Source organism: Nannobrachium achirus, assembly GCF_963921795.1.
Source record: "Nannobrachium achirus genome assembly, chromosome: 14".
NCBI classification, from domain to species: Eukaryota; Metazoa; Chordata; class Actinopteri; order Myctophiformes; family Myctophidae; genus Nannobrachium; species Nannobrachium achirus.
Genome location: NC_137821.1, coordinates 36205544 through 36228651, shown reverse-complemented (window position 1 = coordinate 36228651; position 23108 = coordinate 36205544). Strand labels below are relative to the sequence as shown.

The following is a 23108-nucleotide window of genomic DNA, read 5'->3' as shown; positions in this document are numbered from 1 at the left end:
GCCTCAGTGCAAAGGGAAGGTCCCTCGACCATGCTCTCTCTCTCTCTCTTAAAGTAGGATAGTGAGCTTGATTTAATACAGAGAGAGAGAGAGGAGTTCACCAGCGAATGTTCGCTAAATTCGACACAAGGGCGAATGAAAAACAGACGCCTTATCGCTTTTTCGAAATTCGCGTTTGGTGTGGACACTTCCATTGACTTTATAAGGTAAAAAAAAAAAAAAGCGAATTATACGCTAATTCGCTCTTCGCCAATTCGCCGGCGGTGTGTACGGACCTAAACACTTAAGAGACACACACTCCTGATTGTTTGTGACATCACTCGCTTATCCTTGGTGCCTTTAAAGAAATGACTGTACAAATCACTATATAAATCCACAATATAATCCTCAAGCATTTTTTTAAATTCTACTAAACTTCTACTCCTTTTAACTTGATTATTAGTACTTAATTACTAAAGATTTCCATCCCTAACGTGCATGCATGCAAGCATTTTCTTTCTAAACAACCAGCCGTGTGGACAAGATGTGTTATAGTAATTAATCAAATCTACCTGGCTTGTTGGTAGGAAAAGGTAGGAAAAGGTACCAATGTATGTATCAATGCAAAAATAGGAATCAATATACTTATTTTTGGTCAAGGTAGGTAATCTATAGGCCCCTTTTCTGTTTGTAAACGTGCCATTATCCAGTGGTGTAAGTGGAGGCAAAACATTCGTTGAACATTCGTATGTCCAATACTTTCATGCCAGCGCTGCAATAGAGGGTATGCGCATTCCCGCAGAACTTCTGGGTATAATGATGATGTCACACTCATACCCTATATTATATAAATGTAGTCTCTACCCATAAGAAAACGAGGTACCATGTCCTCTTGAACACACACCTGTCACACATCATACGCTAATGACCTGAGTTATGACAGAAATCAATTTTCTTCCTAGTTCCCCAATACTTTTCTGATTACTGGGAATGATATACCGTATCCATACTGTACTTACAACAGATAATACTTAATTTAACCGTAATATATTTGAAATGTGTGGTAGAAACACAAGCATTTTCTGTGTATCGTCTCAGTCCAATCCTTAACTTGTATTAGTTGTCGTCTTTTTAAAATGTCTACTGGCAGTGGCAGCTGTTATGTGATTAGATTAAGTTTTAGTTTAATGCCTTTATTGATACTAGTATAGTATAGTCTTACAGGAAATGGGGGGAGTGACATGCAGCAAAGGGCGTGGGGATCAGGACTCGAACCCGTGACACGGTCAGGCTACTTTGGAGCCTAGTTGCCTGGACCAGCGGTCCAGGCCTGCAGGTTTCTGGGTCTAGAGCGGATACAGACATGGGCCCTCATTTATCAATGGAGTGTAAAAAATGGTCTATTTTTTTCACCAAATTTTGCGTAGGGCAAGGTTTGCGTGGCATTTACGAAAACGTCCTAAACACACACCTGGCGTACATTTGATCCCAGCGTTGATAAATGCGCAGGCTGAAATTTAAATAACACGCCCTTAATTATTCTCGAAACGCCCCGATTTAGATTTTTAGACTAGAACGACCTGAATACGACCTAACAACGAAAGGAAAGCCAATAGAAGAGTGTCCGCGTCCCACACAGACCACGCACACACCACCAAGCCCAGCAGCATTTAGGTTCACTGTGGAACCATTATTACCATTTATTTTGTATAGTAGCCTAAGCTTGCAGCCTACATGAGTGACACCACACCAGTCTTGTCACAAATGGAATATATTAATTTAACCCAATATCGGCGACGGCGCAGTGCGCGGTTACAAAAAAAAAAAGAAAAAAAAGAAAGCAAAATCATGTATTCCCGAAACCACGGGATGCTGTGCATGCGATGTTACTGAGAGATACTGACAAGAAGGAGGCAGTTATAATCTGAAGGTTTGAAGCGTCGGGTGGGTTTTATCCTTAATACATAACTCCATATAGGACACACTTGTATAGTTGGATACCTCACGGTCCACGAAAAGAATGTCACAGTCTCACCACGTCGGGTTTCATCATTAACTCCAGCATAGTGTAGGCCTACTACAGTACTGTAGCGACTGTATAAATTGAGAGACCCCACAGTTAGGTTTTGGATATAAATTTAACCCAATTTCGGCGACGAGCACAATGCGCGTTTGAGTGCTTGAACTTGCAATCATGCACCGTTCCCGCACGGGCTGGTCTTCTCCCCGGTGGGCCGTGGACCCCCAAATAAATCATCCGCAGCGTGCGTGCGTTGGGCTGGGCACAGCCAGGTTTGGACCTTCGGGTTTCATCCATATTTAAAAGGACTCGCGTCACTGTATAAATTGGAGGCTCACGCCTCAAGGTAATGTAAGATCACAGCGGCGCCGCGCTGGTCCCGAAAATGCTCTCGCATGCGTTCGTAGGCTATATCTGTGCTTGTTCTGAGCCAGGTCTGCAATCTTAAGATTTAGACTGTTAAAACACTTAACAGTAGATTGCTGTCATTGTAACTTGGAAATAAAATTGGCGTGCATGTCCATGATGTAGCTGGCTATAATAGGCTATGCTTTTATAAAATGTAATATTTTCACAGGATTATTTATTATTGTGTTGGATAAACATTTTCGAGTGGATACATGTGTCCATTGCCTGTCAGATAGTTAGACAATGCTGCTCCGCACGTCTACAATGGAACAAAGTGGTGTAGGATGAATCCTACACCACCTCTGGACTTGACGTGAGATTTGATCCTACCCTACGCCAACATCAAAGTCAAGTTGAAATGATAAATGTCGAGACTTCCCTAAATTTCGGTGTACACCCAAATTTTGATCTGCACCACGTTGATAAATGAGGGCCATAACATGATGTGTGACCATGCGTGTGTTCAAATGACTAGATATAGGTCGGTTCTAGACCGAATCAGACTGGTTTGTCAAGAAACCGGTTGACGAGAGTTTATTATATGCGATAATATATATTACGTTGGAGCCATTGTCTCTTTCAATGTTGGAAACCAAACAACACAACTAGATGGCATGTTCAGTAGGTCATTCGTATTGCCTTCCAATATTCCTTCGTTTTGCCTCCAGCTAACACTGCAACTTGTTCAATGACAATGACGCAAAAGGAGGCCTATAGGCTTTTGTACAGATGTGGATGATGCTACAAGGCTAACACAAATAAACGTCACAATGATTTTTCACTTAACCACAACACATCCAATATCATCCAAAGTCTGTCTAACCCTGTGATTCGCTGTGCTTGCACTGTCATTTTAAATGCTAGATTGTAAAATGTTCATCCAAATGTGTTTGAATGGTAGCAAGCAACATGAGATTGTTCTTGAAAACCAGTTAAATAATGCTACGTGTCAGAATGTGTTTTATGTGCTGTTGGCTGCTATCTATCCCATTGATTTCAGTTGGGCTAAGAAAGTAGTCAAATAAATTGCGTGTTCCTTTGTTTTTAAACCAATATGGCTTTGTTTCTCCTCCTTTGTAACGATGCTTGTTCTGCCTGCGATGTTGCTTTTCACTTTCCTTCCTCTTATGTACTTTAGGGGACCAGAACGTTTCCTAAGAAAGAAATGGCTGACCAGACTACACCAATCAATCCAAGACCTTCCAGATGACGAGGATTTAGCTTCTCTTGCAATTCCAAGGGCAACTCCAATAACATGTTTTGTTGTTTCTGCTAACTTTTTCAGCTTTTCGTTGCTATTGGAGCATTGTCCCCCTTCTCCCACCCCTGGGCCCCTTACGAGTCCTCTGATTGGAGGGCTCTCTGGGAGGTCCTTCCTGATTGGCCAGCAAGCCGCTTCACTGCAGCTGGCTCAAATCAAAGCCCAGCTTGCCCTGACACAAATAAGCAACGCTATTGCTGCCAGCAACCGCACCGTTGCCCCAACAACAAACTCCAAGACCTCCACCCCATATCTATCTGTGAAACCACCTTCTCCTACAGCTGCGGCCATCAACCTGCTAAACCTTCTAAAGGTTGCAAACACCATGTCCTATCCCTATAACCCTTATGCATCTGGGAACCAGAAATCCACACAGGGGCAGTATGGGTTCTCTGGTACCCAGACAGGCATGGACTCTCTGGGAATGCCTTCTCATCCGAACTCTGGGTCTGGTTTTGCTTCTGCCAGTGCGTCGTTTTCTGGGACATCCAACACCCCTGGGGTTATGCGCTCATCGATGCTGCCCCCCCAGTACGGCCAGGGTCAGAGTAGTTTCACTCACCCATCTGATTTGGAGAATGCCATAGAAATGCATATCAGAGGGGCAAGAGAGGAGTCCAGTCAGGCAGGCCAAATGCTACAGCAGAGACAGCAGGTGCAGGCCACAGACCAGGACTCGTACCTGGATAAGAATCCTAGGGACGATTGGCGTCCTCTTGGTGCAGGGATGTCTTCTTACACCTCGTCTGCAAGTTCCTCCTTGGACATGAACATGGAGAACAAAGGCAGCGGTAGATCTCAGGACTGGATATCAAGCTTCCGCACACCCTCTGCCACTGCTTCCTCCTCTAATTATTACCAATCATTGGATCAAAACATCCCTCTCCTCTCACCCTCCCAGCCCTCAACATCATATCCCCACTCCGCTCAAGCCTCCCAGTCCTCACAATCATATCCTCACTCTTCTCAAGCCTCCCAGTCCTCACAGCCATATCAGACACCTGGTTATGATAGTGGTAGGAGTGATATAAGCAGTAATGCCAGTGCTAGAGGCCCATCTTCCTCGCTGAGTTGTGGGGATTACTCAGTTTCTGAGAAGGCCCCTTTAAATGCCAATCCCAACCCCAGCCGACCCCAACACACGGCTGAATCTGCCAAAAACATCCTGCATCACTTTGGCCTCTCCGATGAGGACTTGGAACATCTTAGTGACTACCCAGATGACCAGTTGACACCTGCTAACTTACCGTTCATCCTGCGAAGTATCCGAATTGAGAAGAACAAGAGGACTGCAGCTCTTTCTAGCAGGCTGGACATGGACCACCGGCCTCAAGCTGGAAGTGTTGCAAGTGGATCAGACCTTTTGACAAGTTCAGCTGGACTTGGGACAGTCAAGAGACATGAAGAAACATCTTCTACCTTTCACCAGCCAAGCAAAGTGATTGACTATGGACATACCAGTAAATACTTTGGAGCTGAGATTGATGCAACTGTTAATACTAGTATCACTGCAAATATCGGTGGTGTGAGTGGGAGCAGGTTGCCGATGGTGGACAGTTTTGCCAGTAGCACTCAAGCCTGCAAGCCACTGACAAAAGATGCAGGGTTGAAAGAACTCAACAGCACAGCATCTTTCAGTGTCGACTCGTTCCAGACAAGTTCTGCCAATGCCCGCTCGTTCCAGGCAAGTTCTGCCAGTATCAGCTCCTTCCAGACAAGTTCTGCCAATGCTGGCTCGTTCCAGACAAGTTCTGCCAGTGCCGGCTCGTTCCAGACAAGTTCTGCCAGTGCCGGCTCGTTCCAGACAAGTTCTGCCAGTGCCGGCTCGTTCCAGACAAGTTCTGCCAGTGCTGGCTCGTTCCAGACAAGTTATGCCGCTGGCTCTATCTCGTCCCTGGGATCGATGTTGCCTCCCCAACAGGCTCCCAATGACGATACACAAAAAAAACTGTGGGACTTCACCAACCAATTGGCGGGTGCTCAGAGTCCAATGACACTTGACACACAGAAAGACATGGATCACAGAATCCACGAGTCAGATCACAGAATTCAGAAGTCAGAATCGGCGAAAGCCGCAAAACCAATTCCGGTGAGAGCAGTGCGATCTGGACCAGAGAAGCAGCCAACAACTCCTGCCACCACCACGCCAACCCAGGTCCGCGGGGTGAACCAAAGCCGACCTGGCCTTGTGGTCCTCAACACCAGTCAGACCCATGGTCAAGATTCGGATCAGAGTCAAGGGTCAGCGGTCAGACAAGAGGCTCAGAAGAAGCAGCAGCAGAATCTGCAGCAGCAGCAGACCAAGCCATGGCCGTCTATAGTGGTGAATGTGAAGGACTCTGGTCATCGCACCGCAACGATACCCGTCAGTCCACAGTTGACTACACTTTCTACGATCCAGAGCCAGCCGCCATCGCAGAGGGCCGGTCGGATGCCGACACCCAGCATGATGAGCGACTACGCAGCGGCCACTCCCAAAATATTTCCTCATGTCTGTTCTCTGTGTAGCGTAGAATGTGTAACGATGAAGGTGAGTAGAAGACCCTATGCCCTGTTGGCTCTCCTTTCTGATTGTTTCCTTATTATTTATATATTTTAGTGATGTGTTTATCTTTTTGTTAAAGAAAAAAACATTGACATTTATATGTTGGGGATATTATGCATATCTTTAATGCACATTTATGTCACTTCATAAACATTGTTGCTGAATATTTTGATGTGCTCAGAACTATACGATATATCAGAATTATATTTGGTGTTCTGGTTTTGATATTTTGGTTTTGGGCTCCATGAGGTTTTGCTAAAGGTGTGTATGGCCATCTGTATCATGATTCTCAATCTTTCAGGTTGTTAAACATTTTATTATTTAACAAATTATTTGAACAGATTCAGAACAGTAGTTGATAACTTTAAAATAAATAACCTGATGTAGGTTATAGCAGAGAACTAAATTGAGAGCCTCAAAAAGACAGCAGCATTATTTCATCATTTAGACCAGACATAATTTGTTCAGTTCTTTCCCTACATAGAGAATTAAAATGCCATTTGGTAGGTTTCAGCAAGAAGGTATTTCCATAATTTTATATCTGTATCATATGCAGCTAAACAGGGTTTTCCCATCAGTTTTAATAATATGTACTAGTGGTGGTAGTTAATTCAGAATGTAGCTGTAGCTTCACAGAGGGGCAAACCTTTCAGTGGAAATGTTCCAGAGTTGCTACGCAACAGCCCCATGGTTCTACGGCTCGCACATATGATATTTTCTATTTTCTACATGGACTGACTGTCATTTCTGAATGAGCAATTACAGGCTCTCAATTCCTACTGTAACTTGGGCACTATTTTCAATAGTTTGTTGACATATGACCAATGAAATACATTACTATTCAGGGTACCCAGTTTAGTTTATTTGGAGATCATCTCTATCTTTGCAGGAGAGTAGTATGATAAGCAAATGTCTATTTTTGTGTTAGATAATTAATTGAATTAAAGATTAATTTTAATTGAGTTGATTATATGTCATAATTCATAAACTGTTAAATGATTTTATGTATGTATAATGTAATTTAGCAATAACTTACATAACTGAATAACTGATTTAAACGTGGGGTGACATGGGCCTGAAAAGTACGATGTTACCACCTTGGTTTGAGCCAGGTCAAACACTGTATATTGATTGATAAGGGCCCATTTATTAGGAGTTAAAATTAGAAATATATGTTCCTGCACAACAGTAAAGCTTGCCATTTCAACTCGGGAGTAAGTAAGAGTATGTAAATGTTTGTTACTGTATAGCTGTAAATGTGTATTATGTTAAAGCTGCAATCCGAAAACGTATTTTAATGTATAAACTTTACTTAAACCAACCGGTCTGGTATGGTAGAATATGTTAATACATATTAAGTAGCACATCTGCAGTGGTGGTGGTGTTTTTCCCTATGGTTTCCATTGAGAATGTAGGCCCTGGTGTAGTGTAAGACACACCACTAGTTGACGAGTAGCCCTGCATGATGCTCATAATCCCAATATCTCGCCTGGTCAAGTAGGTATTCCCTCTTGCATGAGCGGTGTATATTTGGGCTCCCACATTGGAGACCGGGGTTTGAATCCTGAATGTTAGTTTGTTAATTGCCTCTCGGTTCAGAGAGCGCACAAATCTTACGGATTGCAGCTTTAATGTTGAATGAAATTTTAATGTTTCAAGGGACTGTCAGAAAATAATGCTGTCAAGAGAAGGACGTGGAAGTACAGTACATTTTACAGAGGGCATACATTGCATTGGCCAAGAAGGAGTGTCAGAATGTAATTCTTTAGTTTATGTGTAACCTAAACAATTTCAGTTGATTCCTATGACAATGACACTCAGTACAGTTTTGCCAGTGGATGTCTCAGGCTGCATCTCTTTCTATAGATGAGGCCAAACCACATTTATTTGGTTGCCAGGGAAATAAGTAAATGGTCAACATAGGTTATTAAGGTACCATAATCTAAATTCAGTATTGAAGAAGCACAAAGTCAGATTCAACTTTCACGCAGCAACCAATGTTTGCCCACACATTGCTCATTGTAGATTTCAATTATCAGTTTCAATGGTTAATATCTATTTCTGTAGCCCAGAACCTTGACTGACAGTCACACTAAATATATAATTTATCCCTTATAATCTTAATCAAATGTGTTATGTAATCACATCTGCCGTGAGCCCCACCCTATTTACCCCAAATGTACTGTACTGCTGCTGAAGATATAGCTGTTATCACACACTGCTGAATGCCAGCTGACTTCTGCTTGATGTCACCATGACAGTTACTCTGCAAAGTCTGATGCCTATCTGTTGCTAGTCCCAAGATGGATGCCATCCCTTGAAGATTTTGTAACGAAGAAACAAGTTGGACGTTTCCCCTATCTGTCATGGATTTTGTGGTTGAGTTGTTTCATCATGGACACAACTCTCCTTCATTCAGAGGAAAACAGAATGGACATTTATTTGTGACCGTATCCATCCATTGACTTAAAACATTTACAACTGTTAATGATTGAATTGATGGACAACTGGAATACCAACAGTGCAATGTGGACTTGCAGAAAACTCAAGTGATGATTAAAAGTCATTTGACAATCATGACTCAAAATAATCTGGTGGCAATTGCTGCTGGAATTGCTGTCGAATTACTAGCAGTAGTGATGTTGACATCCATATTGTCTTATCTAACTCTTTTGTTGTTGTTTTGATTGCTAGACATGGCTCGAACACCAGAATACCAGCCTTCACATCAAATGCTGCAGAATTCTCCACTATCTGTTAGTACTTATTCTTCTTAAGCTTCAGAATCTTTGTCATGGTCTTCTAGCCTCGCATAGCAAGACGATCGGAGATCCACCTGTATTGATGCATCCAGGGACATGTAATGTAGTGGCTAGAACAGTGAAGAAAGTGGCCATTATTAACAAACCCACTACTACTGCTTTTAACCACACTATAAAACAGATCATCGTTCCAACCGTCTTTTTTTCCCATTTCCCAATCTCTTCATCCAAAATAGCCGATCAGATGCCGATCAAAAGCTCAAAATGCACTGTGATGAGTTGTGTGCTTGTAGATCTGCTATTTTTGGTGAACGTTTGCCCCCAGAATAAGGATACTGGGGTTCAAGTGATTAAAACAAACCGTACCACCATCCAAGTTAAAACATTTTCATTAGATTTTTGCAATGTTTTTTCTATGCAATTGTTTAGTTTTTTATTTGCATTTTCTGAATGTCTTCCAACCAGTGTCTCCACACATATTGGTAGGTTTATATATCCGATCGTCTGGCTACCACTTATATCCTCTTTTTACAAGTGTCAATTCTTTAAGTTGGTTTTCTTTCATATAGAAAGACTAGACTTCAGATTATGTCTAAATACAGAGTGAGCACAGGCTAGCCTATAGTCACAGTAACAATATTACCTTAGTTTGCATTGACGTACCTTTTTAGATATGACATGGATCAAGTTAATTCTCTCCCTATTTTTTCCCAGCTATCCAGATTGGAGTGCCGATGCAGCTCCCGTGGCCAGGTGAGCTACTGTAGTTAACTAAAAAGAGGTTAACTATAAGGAACCTCTTTTTTTGCATTCCTTGCAACTATTATCTTTTGCACTACTTTAACCGACACCATTCTTTGTTGTCCATCTCCATCCATTCATCGCAACTTCTCTCCCTCTTGTTCAGCACTGGACCCAGCCCCAGCACCTCTGCCAGAGACATCCCTCCGGCTCCCTCCTCTTCCTCCCAGGGTACCAAGCAGCATAGTCAGGTGACCCATGGCAGAAGCCACTCTGGATCGCGCTCCTTGTCGCGCTCCCCCAGCTCCCGCCGTCACCACGGTAGCCCCTCGAGGTCATCGGGAATCGGTGCGAGGGGTACCCAAAGAGCTCGATCTCGATCCCGATCCCGTTCCCCTCGCAGCTCCAGACACTATCAAAGGTCAGTGGGAGAGACTAGGGTTGAATATCTATCACATCACATTTAATTTAGTAGTTTATTACTTAATAATATTATGATCCAAATCAGTGGTTCTCAACCTTTTTACACCAAGTACCACCTCAGAAAAAATATCTATCTCTCCAAGTACCACTATAATAACTGATGTTAAAACACAGGTGCGTAGACCTATCCCATCCTATTCCGCTATGCACAAGCCAATAATTTGATGATCGGGTCAATAGGACCAATTCCGCCGGTCATCACATTATTGGCTTTAGAATGCAACAAAAACAAAAACATCACCATGAATTCAAGGCTTCATGGGGTGTGTAACAGATCGAACATAATTAATTTCTTTTTTGTGAACTACTCCTTTAACTCCTGCAGTTGCACACCATGCCACAGACATTGGGACAGAAATTGAGAGCCTTTTTCAACCAAGTGCTTGGTCAGAGCTACCTGTTGTATAATGTAAACATTTGACTCCACTTTTATAATTTTACAGTACATGTACCACAGGTTGGGAACCACTGATCTAAATGAATCCTATACATATAGACTACACACAAAGAGTTTTGGGTCTTATATCCACCAGGTCCAGATCTAGGACCAGGTCCAGATCTCGTTCTCCTCGCCGAGACCGTGATGATCGATCGCCACCCAGGAGCCATGAGAGAGGGAGGTCCCCCGGGCGGCGGTCACGATCAAGGAGCCGTGAGAGGCGGGCGTCTAGAGGGCGATCCTCTGGACATCGATCGCGGTCCAGGAGCCGTGACAGGAGATCCTCTGGACGCAAACCCACCGAGTCCAGCGTAGAGAGCCTGGCCAAGAAACTCCTGGAGACGTCAGGTTAGACCGAAAGTCAGACAGAGGGAAAGACATGCACATAGAGACAGACAGACACATACTGTAAACTCCTGGAGAAGTCTGGTTTAAGAGAAGAGATAATTATAATGATAAAAAAAAATTCTACTGGAGAAATTGGGTTGGAACAGTATTATAGCTTGAATAAATATTGTTAATTGTCTAGTAAGACAGTAATAAATAAGTATTTCCAATTCTTTTGAACACTGAAGTGCTGTAATAGAGAAGAGAGAGACTGAGGAAGTCATCTTTTAACGTACATTTCGTTGGGCTAAAAATGGCCCGACAAAACTATGGTTTAATGATTAGATTAGTCATCACTTTTCACAGTGTCGTGTGCATTGGCGCCTAATCAATGGAGCAAAGGGAGCAACGGCTCCCCCAGATCTGCCCCCCACATTCCCCCCACACATTCTCCCTTTTTGTCTGATAACCTCTTTCTCACTCTCTATATTTCTGTTTCCCTCTCTCTCGTTTCTCTACAGCTCGCTCAGACCACCCTGATTTGAAGGCCATGATGGAGGCTCTGGCCCCAGCCCTGCTGTCTGAAATCAACAAGATGAAGCCTAGCTCCTCCTCTTCTTCCTCCCGCAGGCGTTCTGCTTCTCCATTGGAAAGAGGAGGAAGAAGAAGGTCCCATTCTCCTCCATCAAAACGGATCAGGCGCTCCTTCTCTCCAGCAACAAGAAAAGGAGGGAAAAGAAGATCTTCCTCGCCCCCCTCACTGTCCCACTCCTCTTCAGCGAGGAAGAAGACAACGGGTAACATGTCTTCTTCAGCGAGGGACAAGTCCAGCACGGGGAAAGGCGAGGCAGCCTCCTCGTCCACTGCAAAGGTGTGTGTTAGACTGTTACTGTGCAATTACAGTAGATGCATTGTGGTGGTGTCTGCTATTCATTTTGGGGGGACATTCACCAAAAATGGCTGATCTGCAAGCTCACAACTAGATGCGTTGTGAGCTTGTAGAACGTCTATTTTTGGTGAAGAGAGTTGGCGTATGGAAATATAACTCGAGTAGAGTAGAGTGCAACTAAGTCGTTTAACTGAAGTATTATTGATAAATTCTAAATATTATCAAAGTATTCTGAGGCACCCTGGTTTGCATGTTAATCGTGCATTAAAATAATTAACAGCAATAAAAGTATTTCGCGTTAATCAGTCAACTCGTTAACTTTGACAGCCTTAATAGTTTTACATGAGTCCCGTGACTTCCTTTCCATTATATCTTGATTATGAGCTGTGTGTTTTATTTTTTGCAACCTGCCTAAGTGCGGATGCGTGGCGGTGGACGGACACACACGCACCATTATAGACTGCTAGCCTCTTGCAGAGCCATGCAATAAAAAAAAAACACTTTTCACCCTGGCTTTCTTAATAGGTCAATAAAGGATGTTTTAAATCTCTCTCTCTCTCTCTCTTCCCCCCCCCCCCCTCCCCGTTTTCTTTCTCTTTGTTTCCGGGTGTAGCCGATTAAGCCCTTCTCTTCACCTTTGCTACCTACACCTTTGCCACGTCCACCTTTGCTACCTACACCTATGCGACATTCACATTTGCTACCTACATCTTTGCCACCTTCACCTTTGCTACCTTCAACAAACCTGGTCATCCTGAAGGGAGTCACCAAGTCCCTCACAAGTGATGACGTGAAAGACGCCCTCCGTCCATTTGGAGAAACGGAATATGTCATCATGATAAGGAAGACGCTTGAGGTAGAGCAAATGTTAGATTGATTGATTAACACATGGGCTGCTCAGGTTTATAACATTTCTAGCTGTTGCTGCTGCCGCCGTTCACTCATGCTTTATTTTGAAGAGCCTCGGAAGCTTCGTGCGTGTGCACGTGGGTGTCCACTGACGATTGAGGAAGATAATCCCTTTGTTTACAAAAGCTCGCGAAACTAAAATCCAAACCGCGGCCGAACCATTGCGGTAAAGTGTCGCCGTGAAAACAATCAGATCTCTGCTTCCCTGGCGTTCTTTTCACCTCATTCATAGATAAAGCCCTTTTTATGTTTCAGAGTAGAATGGAAATCAATGTAACCAGCCTCCTCCATTTTCTCCCTCTCTCTCTCTCTCTCTCTCTGCTACGGGCAGTGTTGGGAAAGTTCGCTTTAAAACTAGTTCAAGTTCAAGTTCAGAACTTCTAAAATGAACTAGTTCATTTCATAGTTCATAATTCTATATTTTGAACTAAAGTTCACCCAAATGAACTAACTTAGTTCTTTTTCGTTCTTTTTTTAACCATAATTTCTTTTTATACTTTTGGCTATTCAAAAAAAAAAACATAATAATAATAATAATATATATATATATATATATAAACCACACAGCAATAATTTCATCCAACTTGATTGAGGTGCCCACAATATTTATGTGCCCAGTGCCCAGTCTTCCTGCACCCTTATTGTGAAGGGCTGAAGGCAGACGTTTCTAAAACTGGCGCACAGCATGTTTCCGCGTTGGTTAAAATAGCTGATCTACAAGCTCACGTTGTCTCGTGGATGCGACGCGTTGTGAGCTTGCAGATCAGCTATTTTCGCCGTGCAACACACATACGACAAAGTATAGTCAGGCTTGCGAGACGTAACGAGGAGGAGATTCACAGTGCAGCTGCAGAGTGCAGACAGCACCGCATATCAACGTTCACGAGGAGCTGCGTGCAGTGCGTGCTATTGGAGCATGTGAATGAAAAGAGAGAGGAGAGGACAGACGACCGCGGAGGCGCGGACCGCCGCATGAACGGCCGACCGCGGTCTCAGGGTCCTTACCGCGGTCAAAATAGTCTATTTTTTATTGAAAACAAGCGAGTTTTAAAACGGGGGAGAGGCGAGGACCGCATGCGCTCCATGCCGCTCTGCTCTGGGCCGCGTACCACAGGTTTGGAACGTCTATGGTTTGGAAGCCACATACGTCACTCGAGTCTACACAGACACAGCAGCAGCCTCGTAGTAGGGACTAGGGAGCACGGAGAAGCGTATTTCTCTGACTGTTAATACATACCTTGTGTTGTGGCAGTAGTACCTTGTGGCATTTTGTTTTTTATTCATACGGATTACAGGCGGAGCGCGGACCGCGTGGACTAAAAGCGAAAATGAAACTATCTTTTACTTTTCCCACTGCGTCGCGCCGACTCGCCCGTTGTGCCCCGTCGCCGATTTTATAACCTTTTCTGTCAAGTCTTGTCACTAAAACCTGTATATATCAGCACTCAATCGCTGCGATTTCAGACGTGCACGTGAGTTTAATCACTGTACACGATCTGATTACCCGTCTCCGTCTCTCTTCTGGTTTGTTCACACAGCAGTCTGTGTCTTAAAAGCCCAAGTAGCTACCGTTACTATGGTAACCCGACACTGGCCGACAGTGCAGATCTAAAAGCTCAGAACGCCTCGCGGATGCGACGTGTTGTGAGCTTGTAGATCTGCTCCTTTCAAAGCCAAACCTGCTGTGCTGTACGGGGAAGTATAACTCGGGCAGTCAGGCTGTGGAGAGGCGACTTTTGGGAAGACGATTGCAATATTTTGGCTTATCGCCGAACCTTTTATTAATAGATACGGGGGTGCGGTAATTACCACAATACCGACGGTAAATGGGAAGACGGTAATCGCGGTAACAAAATGTCGATACCGCCCCACACCTACTACCGCGGTGATGAAACAAACTCCATTTCCCAACATGCAGCGCGCAATTACGTCACCCGGACGTGCTGTGTGTCTCGTTGACTTCCTGTTTAGCGGCTGCACAAAAATGCTGTTTTCTCCGGATTCTCTTCCTTTTTTCATTTTTTTCTCAAAACGGCAGCCTCTTCTACATGCCGTAACACAAACACTGTGGCTTAGAAATGATAAAAAACGGTCCTGACTGAAAGAAAAGATTTTCACGAAATAAACAGGACATACTCGGATTACATTTACTCGGATTACTTTTCTCGCCAGTACTCTCGCCGGTAGGTAAAATGACACGTTGCCATGGGCACCAGCAAATTAAGACGTCAAAACCACGTGGGCGTCCGATGTGTTAAGAATGGTTGTTTTTGGTCCATCCTTATTTACAACACTAGAAGCTGGGCCGCCCGACCTGGCCAACTCGGGAACGATGTAAATAGGGAATGAATGCCCCGCCCTTTAATGCAAACCCCATTATACCTGTTGTCATAGGACCCGTTTTGACCATCTGTTTGCCTGTGTCCATTTATGCCCATATATGGAGATATCTGTTATCTGTCTGTCTGTCTGTCAGCGTCCATTTTATGTCCATATATGGAGATCACTGCAGATATACTGCCCTACAAAGGCAGAGTGCAGTAACTACGTTTTCGAATTTCACGAAAAAATGGGTTTAAAAGTGTTACAGCTTATCATCCAAATGAGATAAAGATATAAAAGTGATATTACACTGATTGTACATCTGTTCTTGAGGTATTTGTTCATCCCCCAATATCAAGAAGGCTAATTTGACCGTTGGGCGACAGAAATAAGTCGGTGTGTCCCAAAACGTAGTTACTGCACTCTGCCTTTGTAGGGCAGTATAGTTCTGGGTCCATTTTATGCCCATATATGCCCATATATGGAGATATCTGTCTATTTGCGTCCATTTCATGCCCATATATGGAGATCTCTGTATCTGTCTGTCTGTGTCCCTTTATGCCCGTATATGGAAATCTTTGTGATTCTGCGTAAATTTTATGCCCAAGCCCATATATGCCATTTGCGTTCATTTTATGCCCATTTATGGAGATCTCTGTATCCGTCTGTCTGTGTCCCTTATGCCCGTATATGGAGATCTTTGTGATTCTGCGTCCATTTTATGCCCATATATGCTATATATGGAGATATTCAGAGATTTTTTGTTGACTCATGTGGCGTACGTGATGTCAGAGCCTTTTATGAGTGATGTCACAATGAGTCAGCGCTTGCGCCGATTTCCTCCGGAACAGCCTGATGTCAACAATCAGCCCGCATAAGGAGATTCCGAACGTTTCGCGCCGGTTAGGGAAAACCGCGCGTCGGGTCGGGTCGAGGCCCGGCACTGCACTCCGTGCCGCGGCGGGGAACGCGCGTGCCGAATCTGAAGCCGGTGGGACGAACGGTTCTCGAGATACGCGGATTACAGACACACACACGCAGAGACTTCTCGCATTTATTGGGACCGTCAGGGAGCAGTTTACTATGAAAACCTCCACCGGCCGTCCGTCCGTCTGTCCGTCCGTCACACCTTTGTGACCATCAACAAACGTCACACCTTTGTTGATGTTTAAATCGAAGAGTCTTGGTCAAATACTTCTGTTGGTTTCTGCACTGATCATTTATACAATTCAGCTGTGTTTGCTCGTGTCATCATGATGAGGTCATAAATCAGCCATGCCCAAATATAGATTTTACGGGTTTACATGCTTACTCAGTTATTCGTTATGTGAAAGTCCTATGACGTCTATGATATCTGACATCATCATACATACATTCCCTTTTATGCCCATAAATGGAGATCCCCTCTGTAGAACCAGCCACTGACATCACTGTAATGTCAGGGGAACCAAATCCCTTTTATGCCCATATATGGAGATCCCTGTGATGCCAGGGGAACCAAATCCCTTTTATGCCCATATATGGAGATATGGAGATCCCCGTGTTGCCATGGTAACCAAATCCATTTTATGCCCATATATGGAGATCCCTGTGATGCCAGGGGAACCAAATCCCTTTTACGCCCATATATGGAGATCCCTTATGTCATCAATATTAAGCCCATATCTGTGAATATCTTTGGGTACCAGATGTCTCCATATATGGTTAAATGGTCCGATATACATCACTGGCCAGAAGACCAAGAAATGGTGCAACCTCGCCCTTTGCTTTTCTCCCTATAGGCATCTTACTGGTAGGTAGTTTAATGAGGAATGCAGTATGGTGGTAGGTAGGTAGTTATGGCCTTTGATGTAAGATTTTCACTTTCTAGGATAACTATATTTGCTATTCCCAGATGATGCCCTTTTAGGGTACCCCTCATGAGATCAGTGTCCCAATGTCATCAGATATATGGGCATAAATGGACACAGGCAAACTAGATGGGCTGTATGGATATCCAGATGTGTGATGTAAGTGTTTTATTCCAAATGTGGCACCCCACAGACATATTTCCAGAAACAAAATCCCTTTCATGCCCATATATGGAGATTTCTGATGTCATCAATCCCAGGCCCTGTAAAAAACATGGTTGCTATGGTATGAGCAACTTATGTCTCCATATATGGAGATTCAACTTCAATGAGTAACCATGGCAAACTGTCAACTGCCCGTATGTCTTGATAATTGGTAAAACAAACTTTTGGCCTATTTGTGGTCGCTTATCTCCCGATTAGGGAGTCTTACTGGTAGATAGATTACTTAATGCTTGGCGAGAAAGCAAAATAATCTTATGAGTTATGCCGTGATTGTTTTTGGCTTAAGAAGACTTTTTACAATTGCAACCATTTGCAATTTTGGTTAACTTGGGCCAATTAATTAATCGCCCACCTCTCATTGAAAATTAATTACTATGGTGTGTCACCGACCCCTGTCTGAAAGGCGGTTAATAAAATACAAAAAAACATATTTTGACTTCTGCATTCCTATTTTGTCCAATTAGGAGAGAAAACCCCACACAGATCATTGATCAGCTTCATGTTTAACTTATTTAACCAGCATGTGTGCTCTCCCCTGACTAAAATTGGTATCCTGACCTGAAAATGTATGTTCTGTTTATTAAAGGGGCATGGTGGAACCCCTTTAAAATATATATTGTATATAAGTATTGGTCCATAATACGGTTTTATACAGGTTTTAGCCTAAACAACCACTCGGATATTTAAATTACACGTTCTGTCTGTCTCTAATTCCAAGCCGTTTCAGATGCAATACCAAAATGCCCTTTGTTGGCAACGGGGCGCTGTCTTTGGCCCATTCAGAAAATCACTGAAATGAAAGGCAAGGCTTAGAGTTAATGAATGTTTTTTTTTGGGCTGGAAGAGACACTGGGAAGACCAAAAAACAAGAAAAGAAATTAAAAATGTGAAATTCATGGTGGCCCAAGAGAGAGAGGGAAAAAAGCGCTAAAGTAATGATTTTTGTCCCAAAAATATCACTTGCACCACCTTTGGTCAAAAGGTGGTATGAGGTCACAATAACTAATACAAGCTTTTGTGTGCAGGCTACTGTATGTTTTGTTGCTGAGGAGAGTGTAAGGGCTCTGGCCAAATGTAAACAACTGAAAATCAAAGGATGCCCCATCACGGTATTCAGAGATAAGGTACAGCACAACATGCACATCTTACACTGATCCTTTTCTGTCTGTCTTTCTCATGTATGTGTGTCTGTCTGATTTTAATCTATATGTTTTAATGTTCAGCACTCTGTAACCATTGGCTAAATCAGAATCCTCTTTATTGTCACATGACGGATCTACAGGTGTAAAATTATTTTTTGTCCAAGCTCAAAGCTAATAAAAACGCAATCTCTGTTTGTCTGCAGGAGATCTTTTCAAAGGATCGAGACAAGCTCTCTGAGAAGTCGTAAGTTGATTCCGTTTGAGTTTTGCAATCTTTGCTTTTCCGACTCAGAACTCGCGTGAACGACAGCTATATTGACAATTAACAGGTTTGACCAATAACAGTAAATTAAAGGACCACTCCTCATTAATGCTCATTATAAGATGGTACCAGTTTTGGTGTCTGCAGGTGATTCCAGAAACCTGCCTAATAGTGGCGTAATCGTTAGGCAGCTTTGGTCATTTCAAACAAGATTACAGCCTTTCTTTTTTATTAATGCGAGCATGCCAACTTAATACATTTAAGTGCCCTTGTTTTGCTGTGGTCTGCTGGGGCAGCCGGCGGACACTAACAGAATCAGCAAGCTGATTTAAGAAGGCCAGAGACATTGTGGGGTGGAGCTAGACTCCCTGACACTAGTGTCTGAGAACAGGATGCTGTCCAAGTGTCTCCCACCCTCTCCATGGTGAACTGGTCAACTGAAGGTGCACGTTCACTGGGACTCATTATGCCAAAATTGACTGACTGAGAGGCAGGTTTACAACGCTATGGGGGCAATCAAGGGGATTGATGTAATGCAATGTTTCTCAAACTTTAAAATGTCAAGGTTTCCCCTTAACTCTGACAGTGTACAAGTTTAAACCAAATGAACCTGTTAGGGTTCATCTAATTCCATTTGTACATTGTCAGAGTTGCAGTGTAATTGCAGTGTATGGGTCAATTTAGACCCCCCCCCCCCCCCCCCCCCCCCCTGAGCAGGGGTTCTCAACCTTTTCAGGCCGCGACCCCCAAAATAAGCACATTGACTCACGACCCCCGGCCCCTACTGAACCGCCTACCAGCTCATTGGTTTTAGTCCAACTCATTTTGGATTTAGTGTCACATGGAGGACTAAAACCTAAATAGTGAAGATATCTATTTTAGGGGAGAATGGAAATGTACTTAAAACAATCATCAGTTCCAACCCTAATCTCTTTGTTTCTGTCCTACACAGAAAACCCCGCTTTGGCACAACTAAACCCTATGCTGCCCAAGCCCCTGTCAAAAAAACATCCAGTATCACTAGCACCGCTAAATTGGTTAGCAAAGCCAAAACTGTGGCCTCCAAAGGCACTGTGGCCTCCAAGGGCGCTGCGCCCTCCAAGGGACCTGTGGCCTCCAAGGGTGGTGTCGCCTCCAAGGGAACTGAGAAGAAGTCCAGCAAGGGAACTGAGAAGAAGTCCAGCAAGGGAACTGAGAAGAAGTCCAGCAAGGGAACGGAGAGGAAGTCCAGTCCATTGGAGCCTAAGCGTTCTGCAGCTCCAGGAAGAAAACAAGATGAAAAAGAGAGGGTTTCTGGATCTCAATCCACACTAGTGGCACCACAGAATAAACCCAGCACTGAGCAATTGAGCATTCCAACTCATTATGCATCAAAAGAAGGACATTATGCATCAACAGAAGAATTTTCCAATCCATATTATTATGAATCGAAAGCCTATGCTTCTCAAATTCCGAAAGATTCTGCGTTGAAAGGCACAAAGTTGAAAGAAGCAACCGCCAAGACCAGTGGAAATGCGATCATCGATCTAACCATCGATGATGAACCTGGCAAGAAAACAGATGTGAATGAAAGTCAACCTGTGCAGGCCATACCCACCATTTTGTCTCTCAACATCACATCAAATGATACTCCCAGCAAGGCTATTCAAACAATACCTATCCTATCCACGAGACATATGAAACCATTCCAATCAAATACTCAAATACACCATACAACAAGGTTTTCAAACCTCAAGGTCCTGACCTCACTGGATTCTGTAGATTCTACATCCACTTCTGTGCCTACGAACAAAGAAACTACGCCCACGTCTTCTAATACAAATGTTTCTGAAACCAGTCGTTCCCAGTCCAGTTGTCTCAGTGATGCTGCACCCTTGCTTAAAGATTCTACAGACACTGCTGCGTCTAAATCTTTGGATGACAAACCAGAGAGTCCCAAAACCACTTGCAAGTCTGGAGATCCTAATAATCTCACACCCTTACACAAACCCTCTTCTCCACTTGAGCCTACCGAAACTGCACCCAAGTCTTTGGAACAACAAGGTGCTGGGACAACTCATGAAGACTCCAGTGACACAAACTTGACTAAAGATGCTAACGTCACCTCTCCCCTCAAGACATCAGAAACCTCTAACAAATCCTTGGTTGCAAAGCCCCAGGAGGTTCCTGCTGCCCCCAAGTCCATCAGTCTCGGCAGTGCTGCATCCCCAGCTAAAGATTCAACCCCCATGTCTGCGTCTAAGCACAAAGAAACGCCGCCCAAGTCTTTGGATACAAAGGGTTCTGAAACTAGTGGTACCCAGTGCAGTAGTCTTGGTGATGTTGCACCCTTGCTTAAAGATTCTATGCATACCTCTCCGTCCAAAGCTTCCGATGACAAGCCAGATAGTCCCCAAAACACTTGCAAGTCTGGAGATCCTAGTAATCCCACACTGTTGCACAAAGACTCCAAACCCTCTTCTCCACATAAGCCTAGTCAAACTTCACCCAAGTCTTTGGATCCAAAAGGTGCTGGGACAACTCATGAAGAGTCCCTGGACACCATCAGGGATACAAGCATACCTAAAGATTCTAACACCACCTCTCTCCCCAAGACAGCGGAACCCTCCAACACATCCTTGGTTGCTCAGAATACTGCTGCTTCCAAGTCCAGCAGTGCTGCACCTTCAGCTAAAGATTCACCCCCTGCTTCTATGCCAATTATCACAGAAACTACAACCAAGTCTTTGGACACAAATCCTGCTGAAACCAGACATTCCCAGTCTAAAAGTCTCAGCAGTGCTGCACCCTCAGCTAAAGATTCACCCCCCACCTCTATGCCAATTATCACAGAACCTGCACCTAAGTCTTTGGACACAAAGCCTGCTGAAACCAGACATTCCCAGTCTAAAAGTCTCAGCAGTGCTGCACCCTCAGCTAAAGATTCACCCCCCACCTCTATGCCAATTATCACAGAACCAGCACCTAAGTCTTTGGACACAAAGCCTGCTGAAACCAGACATTCCCAGTCTCGAAGTCTCAGTGGTGCAGTGTCTTCACCTAAGGATTCTGCCCCCATCTCTATGCCTAAGATCAAAGAAACTACATCCAAGTCTTTGGATACAAAGGGTGCTGAAACCAGACATACTACGTCCAGCTTGCTCAGCAGTGCTCAACATTCCTCCGCCACTAATACACCTGAGGCCACAGAGACCCCACCCAAATGCTCAGACAACAAGAGTCTGGGGTCTTCTGCCAAAGTCTCTCTACCTGAGACTACGCAACCTGAAGGCAGGCTAGGTTTGGAGTCTACTGAAGGGTCGCAGACTCCAATGGAAGAGGCTGCCTCCAAAGGCTCAGCCACCTCACCGCAAGATGGTATGTGTTTAGCATTGATGTACTGTATATTGCATTGATGCAGTTTTATATTCTTTCTCTGTACATGCAAAAACACACACACACACACACACACACACACACACACACACACACACACACACACACACACACACACACACACACACAGACACACACACACACACAGACACACACACACACACACACACACACACACACACACACACACACACACACACACACACAGTCACACTCACACTCACAGTGGGCTTTATTTTGATTGTCTTAAGTATCAGCTCTTATGCCTTAACTTAATACTTGTAGGTGTGGCAAATGCTGTTTGCATGTTTTGAGTGATCCAACAGCATTTGCCACGCCTCCAGGTCTTAAGTTAAGGAATAAGAGCTGGAACTTAACACAATCAATATAGAGCCCAGTATGTCATATCTAATAATTTATAAATCTATGTGTACATAATATATTTGTGCTGTCGGTATGACAGGTGGAAGTTCTAAAATTGGTGGAAAGTTGAAAGAAGCAACCACCAAGACCAGTGGAACGGAGATCATCGATCTAACCATCGATGATGAAGTTGGCACGAAACGGATCACCACGCCTGCGTCGGCGACCACCGAGACGCAACAGGCACAATCACTGAAGGATTCAGCTGCTGATGCCCAGCTGTGCCAGATGTGTTTCAGAACACCAGGTGAGGGCGTGTGATGCTGTGGGATTTATGGGAACTTCATCACAAAAGTTGTGACATGGTTCAGGGGTTCATTGTGTTTTGAGAATTTGCAGGTAAAATGCATAGAAAACACAATTAGACATAGAAGTATAGAAATACAGTTCGAAGGCATTAAATTAACCAAGGTTTTCTCTCACAGATGCCGTCAAACTGGACGGGTTGGGAAAAACTGAGGTGAGTGCATAATATCACCGTTGCATCTATCTATATTATATACTGCGGTTTATATATTCATACATTCTATTTTACAAAGCAAAAACATGTTTGCCACCTGATTTGACCAATGTTCATGTTGTGTAGAACGATTCTCCATTATCTTGCCTTGCATTGAAAACAATTGAAAGCGTACACTGTGATAGTGCTGAGACGATTAACTCTCAAATACCTGGAAAGCGCCCGAGTCGCGTTAGATTTTAAACACTTTAACCATTATTTTATGCTTTAACTTTAGAAAAATAGC

The 23108-nt window shown here is 43.7% G+C and overlaps 1 protein-coding gene across 1 annotated transcript in view; it reads left to right on the top strand.

The window, feature by feature from the left end:
* Positions 1–23108, top strand: part of LOC308298202 (uncharacterized protein) — a 54569-nt gene that overhangs the window by 4021 nt on the left and 27440 nt on the right. The window contains exons 2-13 of the mRNA XM_080741757.1: positions 3693–6198; positions 8908–8969; positions 9690–9728; positions 9883–10137; positions 10733–10986; positions 11487–11836; positions 12468–12710; positions 18186–18284; positions 18506–18546; positions 19517–21921; positions 22403–22609; positions 22788–22822. Coding sequence (XP_080597883.1) covers positions 3994–6198; positions 8908–8969; positions 9690–9728; positions 9883–10137; positions 10733–10986; positions 11487–11836; positions 12468–12710; positions 18186–18284; positions 18506–18546; positions 19517–21921; positions 22403–22609; positions 22788–22822 — 6195 coding nt within the window. The 5' untranslated portion in view covers positions 3693–3993. The remainder of the gene's footprint in view (positions 1–3692; positions 6199–8907; positions 8970–9689; positions 9729–9882; positions 10138–10732; positions 10987–11486; positions 11837–12467; positions 12711–18185; positions 18285–18505; positions 18547–19516; positions 21922–22402; positions 22610–22787; positions 22823–23108) is intronic.